We start from the raw sequence: 10,419 nt of genomic DNA on the forward strand, positions 1-10,419 counted from the left end.
GAACAATCACACGCCTCGAGGACAGCCAGTCTTACCTCCAGCTTTAGCACCATCGTTTCACTCACATGTCAGAAAAGGAGGACCCTAGTTTGTACAAGCAGTCTGTACAAAGCAAATGAACAAAATGAAATGAGGGGGGGGGGGAGGAAAACGGCAAACAATGACCAAAAACTCCCACAAAACACCGTCAAGAGAAGATTTTGGGGAGGAACAAAATTAACGAGAGGCTTTTATTCCTCACGCAGCTGCAGGCAGTAGCGGTGATAGCGAACCTGGAAAAATACTCGCTCAAGTACAGAATGCGTCATCCCGGGTAGAGTGTAGTGTTCGATCACACCCACGTGCTTGAATCCCAAAGACTCGTACAACTTGTGAGCCGCCACCTTCACCGCCGTGGTTCCCAGTACGACAGAGGAATAGTTATTTATCATGGCAAACTCCAGCACCTTGCGACCCAGGGCTTTGGCAATCCCTTTACCACGGTATTTGGAGTCAACAGACATCCGACGCAGCTCCAGCGTGTTGTCATCTTCATTGCCTCGGGCAGCAACGATGCCCACCACGTTGCCATTCAGCATTGCCACCCAGAAGCAGGAACCTGTGTGTACAAAGGACCGTGTGAAGATGAAGAAAACAGCTCTTTTGCAAATACACAATGTCTTGATGCTTTCCCTAAAGCGCTGGTTTGAACTATAACCTCAAAGCAAAGTAGGCACACTGGAAAGAATGAGCTAATAAACCAATAAATGCTGCCCCCCCCCTGCCCAATTTGCTAGGGTTGCCGACCCCCAGGCGGGGCCTAGTTATCTTCCAGAATTAAAATGGATCTCTAGGCAACAGAGATCATTTCCACTGGAGAGAATGACTGCTTTGGAGAGCGAAGTCTTTGGCATTATATCTGAGGTCCCTCCCCTCCCCAAACCCTACCCTTCCCAGGCCCCACCCCAAATCTCCAGGAATTTCCCAAAACAGAGTTGGCAACCTTGCAGTGAGTGTTAATCAGAAGGCTACACTTGCAAGATAGGACCTGACTTCATTACTGTGATGGGACAGGTTTGGTTCTGCCTCTCCCTTAGAGCAACCCACAGAGAGCTTGTGAGAGCAACCCACAGAATGCTTGTGAGAGCAGAAGCTGAAAAACAGCAGTATCTGAAGAAGTGAGCAGTGACTCATGAAAGCTCATACCCTGCCACGAATTTAGTTAGTCCTTAAGGGTGCTCCTGGACTCTTGCTCTTTTCTACTGCTACAGACAGACGAACACAGCTACCCGTCTTGATCTAGCAGGTAAGCGAATGGAAGAAAGAGGTGGAGGACTAGAGATTGTATCTGGCTGAGTGAGCTACAGAGCAGAGCGGCTTAAAGGTGAGGACTTTGAGGGCATTACATTCTTAAAAGTATGACCGTTAAGTCAACCTCTACTGAACTGGTCCCTCGGCTCACTTCAGATGAACGGCCCAAATCTGCTAGGAAGGTTGCATGTACTCAGCAAGTTCAATCACTGATCTTTCAAGTCCTGTAATTCTGTGACTCTTTGGGCTACCTTCAGGGCTGATCCCTATACTCCATCTGATTCATGAGAATGAATTTTTAAACATCAAGAACCCATGATGGACAGGCTAGGTTCTGCCTCTCTTTGTGACCAATGGGAGTGGATGGAATGTTGCAGAGTTGTCAGTTAGAAAACAGCAGTTAAGAGGGCAGTTGGGAGTTGAGAGGGAAAAGAGGATGTCTGACTGAGTGAAACTATGGAGAAGAGCTGCTTAGAGTGGACTGAAAATAGTCAGTTTGTAACAAAGAATCCCAGTTGTGGGTATAGGACTACCAATCAAAAGTTCAACAGAAGCGAAACATTGTAACTTTCTCCAGTGTTAGGTTCATATCATAAATAAAAGTTAACTTCTTGTTTTGTTTAACTAGGGGTACCACATGTCCTCTTTTTAGAGGACAGGTCCTCTTTTTCAGGTGTCTGTCCTCTTTTGGGCTCTGAGCCAGTTTGGTGTAGTGGTTAAGAGCAGGGACTCTAATGTGGGAGAACCGGGATTGATTCCCCACTCCTCCATATGCAGCTGCTGGTGTGACCTTGCGTCAATCATAAGTTCTTTCAAAGCTGTTCTCTCAAGAGCAGTTCTCGAAAGAGCTCTCTCAGCCCCACCTACCTCACAGGGTGTCTGCTGTGAGGAGGGGAAGAGAAAGGAGATTTTCAGCCGCCCTGAGACTCCTTCGGGTAGGGAAGGGTGGGGTATAAATCCAATCTCTTCTTCTTTTTTAAAAACTGGTGAAAATGTCCTATTTCTAGTTAGTACCAACGACCACAGCTTCAATAGGAGGGGTATTTAAAATGAGATTTTTCATCATGATCGCTTGTTTGAAGTAGCCAGTCAGGAAATATGTCCTCTTTTTTGCTTTTCAAAATATGATAACCCTCGTTTAACCCTATGGGCTGTGTGTCTCAGGAAAAGAAACATAGACAAGTCAATATCTCAGTCAACATGTAGGTATAAATCTCTATCTCTCCTCCCTAAAATACATATTAGGAAATGAATAAATAGCGGCAACATATGACTGGAATAGGGTTTGAGACCTTAACCCCAATAACTCTGTGTGAGTGAGGCCCCGTTATTAAAGAGGGCTGGGCTACCCTGTCTGGGGGTGTCTCTGGGAACGAGAGAGATGACCTGAAAGCGGAAATGATCCAGGCCCTCTCTGTATCTTTAAAGACAAGAAGGGTGGTCAATGTGGCACCTGACCTACTTGTAACCCTGGGGGGGGGGGTCTGCTGAGGAGGGTGGTAAGCGCTTAGGGTTCCAAGCTCCAGGCTGGAAAATACCTGGAAATTTTGGGGGCGGAGCCTGAGGAGGGCGGGGTTGGGGGAGGGGCTTCAGTGGGGTACAGTGACATAGAGTCCACCTTCCAAACCAGCCATTTTCTCCAGGCGAACCTCTATCACCTTGGAGATCAGTTGTAATAGCAGAAGATCTCCAGCCATCGCCTGGAGATTGGCAATCCTATAGGCACTCCATGTGAGTGGAGGAGGGGGCACCACAGAGCCATACAAAAGTACCCTGCCGTTCTTCCTTGCCAAGGACAGTTGCCATGAGATATAATGCCAAAAAAGTCCACCCTCCCCATTTTCTCCAGGGGAACTGATCACTGTAATTCCAGATCTCTGGGCCCCACCTGGAGGCTGGCAACCTACTTCATGGGAATCATTCCCACTCACGCTGCTACTTCACATGTTGGACTCTTTTCGAACCAGCTAAGCAAAATAAATAACCGACAAACCCATTTCTACAGTCCATATTACTGAGCTGGGACCAATAGCAGAAAATTCCGGCATCAGATCCATCTCTAGTTCAAACTTTTTTTTGAGCCAGGTTGTCTTTTCCCCTTGATGTATTAAAAGGAGCTTTTCCATATTAGGGGGAAAATATACATAGAATGAACGAGATCACTGCAAATGAAAGAAAGTTATCAAAACAACTCTTGCAACTGAAGACAGGAATTCCTTGGGTATCAATATCTCTAAGTACAATTTTTTGAACCAGTCCAATCAATAGAAGGCAGCTTAACAGAAATTCAGTGAGACTGGAGGCCATTTTACAAAACAGGCCCAAATATCTATGTTATATATAAGATTTTAGGAGAACATATACGGGCAGAAGATCCAGGATACATAGCTAAACGGGAAAGAGATTTTGGTTCACGAGTAAACCCTCAATTGTTGGTCCTCTATTTGGTCTTCACCTCCTTTCACTTCATTTTCTATTAACATAACACCGCTTACATTTAAAGATGTAACCCCAACCCATCTACATCATATTACAAGTCAATATCCAGAGTCTTGCTGGAAGAAGTGTGGCAAAACAGGTTCTTGTTTTCATACCTGGTAAGAATGTGCAAAAATGCTACACTTCTGGACGCTAAACATACATCTTATCAGTAAAACTACACGTTATTCCATTTCCCTATGACCCAAGCAAATCGATTAAGAGTTTTAGACAATAAAACAATCACTTAAATCAGATGATTACTCATTGTACTGTTATTAACAGCAACAAAATTCCTAGTGGCAAAAGGCTGGAAAAGGAAAAATTATCTAACATCAGAAGCTGGTATAACAAAATTTTGAAAATCATGATAGTGGAACAGATCTTAACACAACTGAAACGTATGGAAACCCCTAATTATATCTCAGACTTCTCAGAAAATGGCTCCCCTTTATTTCATATATATGAATAGCGAAAGAATATGGTATAAGACCATCTAAATTTAAAGAAATATCTATTTGTCTGTCTGTCTTTCTGTACTAAACCAGAAGAACTATGGGTTGAAACCAGATATATTATCAAGGAAGAATGTGCAAAGACTATTCCTGTAGCCAAAGAAATGAAAAAGCTTAAATGGATGACTGATGATACTCTTAACATGGCTGAAGACAGACAAGAAGCAAACCTAAAAGGTGACAGAAATAGAATCAGAACTCTAAATGCAGCACTTCAACAACTGGCATGCAGAGACAAAGAGAACTATTATAATAACCAGTGTAAAGAAACAGAACAATAAAAAGAGCAAGAGGTCTGTTAAAGCATGGGTTAGGTTTGCTGAAAGATCAACATGGAAATATGTTAACTGAATAATAATAATAATAATTTTATTCAGGGCTCTTTTTGTAGCAGGAACTCCTTTGCATATTAGGCGACACACTCCTAATGTAGCTCATCCTCCAAGAGCTTACAGAGCTCTTCTTACAGGGACTACTGTAAGCTCTTGGAGGATTGGCTACATTAGGGGTGTGTCGCCTAATATGCAAAGGAGTTCCTGCTACAAAAAGAGTCCAGATTTTATTTATTTATTCAATTGTACCCCGCCTTCCCCACCAATGGGAACAATACACTGAAGAACTATACAGAAGAGATGAAAGGATGAGAAATTCCTTCCAAGAAGAAACTTCTAAAGAAGAAACTACGTTTTTAGAAAGTGAAGGGAAGCACTGAGTAACACTGAGAGCAACTGGGAGAAATCACTAGGAGTCGAGGGGTTATCAACAGAGCCATTCCAAGCCACAAAGATGGAGCCCATCAAAATCTGAACAAGAACATGCCAGCAAAAAACAAAACAAAACAGAACAAACCGGACCACAAATTGGAAATGCTCTATCAACATTCCAATTCTACATAAAGGGGACGTCAAAGACTGCAGCAACTATTAAATCATTGCATTGATTTCTCATGCAAGTAAAGTAACACTCAAAATCTTATGACAAAGACTGTTACCACATGTGGAATGAGAAATGCCATATGTTCAAGCTGGATCCAGAAAAGGAAGGAGCACTAGAGATCACACTGCAAATTTATGGTGGTTACTGGAGCATAACAGAGAATTTCAGAAGAAAATCAGCTTGTGTTTCATAGATTACAGCAAAGCTTTTGACTGTGTGAATCATGAAAAGTTATGGTTAGTTTTATAAGGGGCTGCGGTGGCACAGTGGTTAAGATGCTGAACTGCAGACTGGAAGGTTGGTAGTTTGGCAGTTCGAGACCTGAGTGCTGCATGACTAAGCGAGCTCCTGTCTCTGGTCCCAGCTCCTGCCAACCTAGCAGTTCGAAAACAAGAAACTGCAAGTAGATAAATAGGTACCACTTCAGTGGGAAGGTAACAGCATTCCATGCACCTTGGTGTCTAGTCATGATCATAGAGAAGACAGTGCTGCCTCTTCAGCTTGGAAGTGGAAATGAGCACCACCCCCTTGAGTCAGATTCGACCGGCTTTTGAGCAAGGGAAACCTTTACCTTTATGGCTGATTTTAAAAGAAATTGGGTGTGCCACAACATCTGATTGTTTTGATGTGCAAACCCGTACTCCGGATAAGAGGTTACTGTTAGGACTGAATATGGAGGAACAGAATGGTTTCCAGTTTCCAAGGATGTATTTTATCTCCCTGTCTGTTCAATCTGTATGCAGAACGTATCAGGAAAACTGGATTCGATTTAGGTGACGGCGGAGTGAAAATTGGCGGAAAGAACATTAACAATCTGAGATCTGCAGATGGCACCATATTACTGGCAGAAGATAGTGAAGACTTGAAATGACTACTTGCTGAAGGTTGCATCAGAAAGTGCCAAAGCAGGATTACAGCTGAACATCACGAAGACAAAAGTAATGACTACTGGGGGAACCACACACCTTTAAGGTTGATGATGAATAAATCGAAATTGTTAAAAGATTTCCTATTCCTTGATTCCATCATCAACTAAAAGGGAGACTGGGTGGCGTCGGCGACGATCATGGCGGATGCCTGGTGATAGAACTCCGTAAACCCTTCTCACTCCCTAGAAGCTAACTGGAATAACAACTTAAGTGGCTGAACATGTAAAGCATGGGGAAAGCTGTCGGAGTTAAAAAAAATAAAAAATGGCGGAAGGTGCAGAGTGGGCAGAACAACCCCGATGGGGGGTTTTTTTTACCTTCAAGGGGCAGCAAAAGGGTGTGTGTGTGTGGGGGGAAATCTGAGGGAATCTGTACGCTTTTGAATTACCTTTGGCTTGGAAGCGAAACAAGGGAAAAATCGGCACAAAAGCACTCTCAGAAAACTCGTGGAAACAGAGACCAGAAAGTGAACTGAGTGCCGAAGGGAGGGAAATCAATGCAGACCGACAAAGAAAACCCGACGGACATGCAGGGTGAACGCGAGGTTAAACACCCATACGTAATAGGCCCTGTGTCCTTCGTGTTTGTCACCAGCCTAAACGCAAGTATTAAGTGTGACAAAGATTTCACTTTGTCCAGAGGTCGTTTCATAGAAAAAGAGCTTGGGGAACTCATTAGCATAACTCATTAGCATATGCCACACCCCCTGACATCACCGGAAGTGTGTCATAAGGCCACACCCCGACATCACCAGACGTGTGTCATAAGGCCACACACCCCGCCTCCAACGGTCCCGGCCGGCGGGAGTGCAAGGAAGCCCCGCGAAGGCCCTCCCTGGCCCCAGGCAGGCAGGGGTGGGGAGAGGCAGGGAGGAAGCAACTTACCCTCCCTCTTCTCCTGCCTCCTCCTGGCTGAATGAGGGCCGGAAGCGGGGCGGCCGGAAGCAGGGGGCGGGGCTTCGTCATGTGCCCCCCCCATACCTCACCCGGGGGAACTGCGATCCCCCCCGAAATGACCTCTGACTTTGTCCCTGATAAAGGATATAAGGTGTCCCACAAATGACCACTAAAGTACAGCAGACATGATGCCAACATTTATTATCAAAGATCACAGAAAGGTCCAGTAGGATTTGGGGCATACAGTCCCTGTCAGGCTTCAACACAAATCCATGAGCTACACATCAAAAGCAAGATGGGTGGGTTGGGGGGGCAGGGGGGGCAGGAAGCCAACAAAAGCAGGGTGGACTGAAAGCTGAGGAATAAGGCACACTGTGAGTACTGTCACACATGATAAATAATGCCGTTTCAATCCACTTCAACTTCAGCGACTGTGGGCAAATGGATTTTGCCATTTCACACAGTAAAACCCAGTTGCAAAGTGCACGGAAAGTGCATTATCTAGTGCGTGCGAAAGTACCCACTATTTGATTAACTTCCCCCAGAAGTCTGTCTGACTCATGTTGGATGAAGGGAGCTTTCACTCTTGAAAAGCTTATATAAGGTGCTACTGGACTCGAATCTGTTTCGTTGCAGACCAACATGACTACCCTGCAGCTTTTCAACTCTTAAAACTAGCTTTCCCCAGAAGTGAATGGTCAACAGGGAGAAATTGTCAGGGGGAGAACGTGACCGTACCTGGGTGAACACAGGAAGGGGCCTCATACCAAATCAGACCTTTGGTCCGTCAAGGTCAGTATTGTCTACTGACTGGCAACGGCTCTCCTGGGTCTCAGGCAGAGGTCTTTCACATCCCCTACTGCCAGATCCTTTAACTGGAGTCCGTGCCCCGACTCTCCATGCCCAACAGTTTCCCCTCGAACATCAGGAAGCCCCACTCTGGCCCCAAAAACATCTCCTCAGATGGCCGGAAGCCTAAACTCACTACCTCGGGGGCTGAAGACGACACCCACCCCGTCTGGCATGAATCAGCAGACACTGCAGACCAGGAGAGGAGGAGAGTCCGGAGGATCGCCTCGATAGGCCAGACCTAGACCCCGGGACAGCAGGTGGACAGGAGGAGCTGGCAGAAACATAGGCCATCGGCCCCACCTCTCCGATTGGACCACACCTTGGTCCGGCAAGGTCAGTATTGTCTACTGACTGGCAACGGCTCTCCTGGGTCTCAGGCAGAGGCCTTTCACATCCCCTACCGCCAGATCCTTTAACTGGAGTCCGTGCCCCGACTCTCCATGCCCAACAGTTTCCCCTCGAACATCAGGAAGCCCCACTCTGGGCCCAAAAACATCTCCTCAGATGGCCAGGAGCCTAAGCTCACTACCTCAGGGGCTGAAGACAACACCCACTCTGTCTGGCATGAATCAGCAGACATGGCAGACCAGGAGAGGAGGAGAGTCCGGAAGATCGCCTCGATAGGCCAGACCTAGACCCCGGGACAGCAGGTGGACAGGAGGAGCTGGCAGAAATATAGGCCATCGGCCCCACCTCTCCGATTGGACCACAGATGGAAAAAGGCACAGAGAGGTTGTGCGGACACTGCCGGCGGCACACAGAAGTGGCAAATAGGCCGTGCCCCAGCACGACACAGAGCGCCAGGGCCTATCTGGGGGGGGGGGGGGGGCCAGGGCCAAGGGGCTAGATCGACAACATGTTTGCTGTGCTTACCCCTAGAATTGGAGGCCTGTATAACTACGCCCAGGTATTTAAAACTATCAACTTGTTCTATCTGATGGCCATTTATTGCCCAATTCCTGGGTTTTGCTCTACTCCCAAAAGTTACAATTTTGGTTTTTTGATAGTTAATTTGATTTATTTATTTATTTATTTATTTACAAATTCAATTTATAGCCCTCCCTCCCCGCAGCGCGGGCTCAGAGCGGCTCACAAATAGGCATAAGCCAACAGATAAAACAAATCAAAACCCTATAAAACCATTACTACATTTACATCAAAATAAGTGCTCTAGCTGTTCCAGTCTGATCTTCCATAAAGATGATGTCACAAGATGGTACATCTACTCAATGCTCTCAGTTCCACGTGACACTGTCGTTCTCTCTTCCCAGGGCCAGACAATCCTGATGGTAACATAACAATGGTACAGTAATGGTGGCGGCTCCTACTTGAAAGCCTGGCGGAAGAGCTCCGTCTTGCAGGGCCTGCGGAACTGCACAAGGGCCCGCAGGGCCCGGATCTCCTCCGGGAGCTCGTTCCACCAGGCAGGAGCCGCCAACGAAAAAGCTCTGGCCCTGGTAGCAGCCAGCCTGGCCTCCTTGGGGCCTGGCATCATCAGGTGTTGTGTCCCCGACCGTAGTGCCCGTGGGGGAACATATGGGGAACTGCCCTTTCAAGGACGGCTCTTGTCAAAACTATGGCTTGCCCAAGGTCATCCAGCAGCTGCAAGTGGAGGAGTGGGGAATCAAACCCGGTTCTCCCAGATTAGAGTCCGCGCACTTAACCACTACACCAAACTGAGAGAGAAAGAGGGCAAAGGGAACCAGCCAGTCAGGGAGAAGGAATGGTGACAACCTTCCTCTCCCAACCATTCGGAGACCTCAGGCCACCCCAAGGGGAAGGGGGGCTTGTGCCCAGTAATGGCAACCAGTGGCTGGACCCAGGGTGAGAAGGGGGGAATTGACAACTGGAGATGTCGGGGATCGAACTTGGGACATTCTGCATGCAAAACAGAGACTCTACCACTGAGCCACAGCCCCCTCCCTCCTCCAGGTATGGCATTGCACATACCCAGCCTCTCAGAATCACCTGACCTGCCTACACAGTGCTAACATGCTAGGGATCTGTAAGCTGGCTGGCCAAGTACTGCCCCAGCATGTTCCACTGGCACACATAAAGAGTTGGCACGAGCAATGCCGCATGGACAGGTTCCTGCATGCTCACCATCACTTCTCAGTCGGGCCTGAGAGAGACACTGACCACCTCAGCAAGCACAGAATATGGCCCCTTTCACATTACCGTTCCAAACTGGATGTTATCTGTTGCTGGCTCAGTTCCAAGTAAAGTGATGCAGGGATGGGGGTTTCATACACTTTCTCCCTGCCCCTTTTCGGTGCGCCGTCTTTCTCAAACCTTTTTTTGAATATTCTAAGTTGAGAGCTACAACGCGAGACCAATATAGCGCTTCTCAATGGTGCTGCTGTAGCATGAAGTGCTATATTGGTCTAGCGCAGGGGTGGCCAAACTGTGGCTCGGGAGCCGCATGCGGCTCTTCACATGTATTGTGCGGCTCCCAGCAGGGCGGCTGGGGAAGCGAAGGGGAGGCATGCCTCCCTGATCGGTCTTCCCTTTCCCAACCAGTGC

At 47.2% G+C, this 10,419-nt stretch overlaps 1 protein-coding gene across 1 annotated transcript in view; it reads right to left on the bottom strand.

Annotated features, from left to right (window-relative positions):
- Positions 1-230: 230 nt before the first annotated feature.
- NAT8L (N-acetyltransferase 8-like (GCN5-related, putative)) overlaps positions 231-10,419 on the bottom strand; it is a 46,051-nt gene continuing 35,862 nt past the window's right edge. The window contains exon 3 of the mRNA XM_015424915.1: positions 231-598. Coding sequence (XP_015280401.1) covers positions 231-598 — 368 coding nt within the window. The remainder of the gene's footprint in view (positions 599-10,419) is intronic.

The sequence above is a fragment of the Gekko japonicus genome, unplaced genomic scaffold, assembly GCF_001447785.1.
Source record: "Gekko japonicus isolate JY-2015 unplaced genomic scaffold, Gekko_japonicus_V1.1 scaffold1478, whole genome shotgun sequence".
Lineage (NCBI taxonomy): Eukaryota > Metazoa > Chordata > Lepidosauria > Squamata > Gekkonidae > Gekko > Gekko japonicus.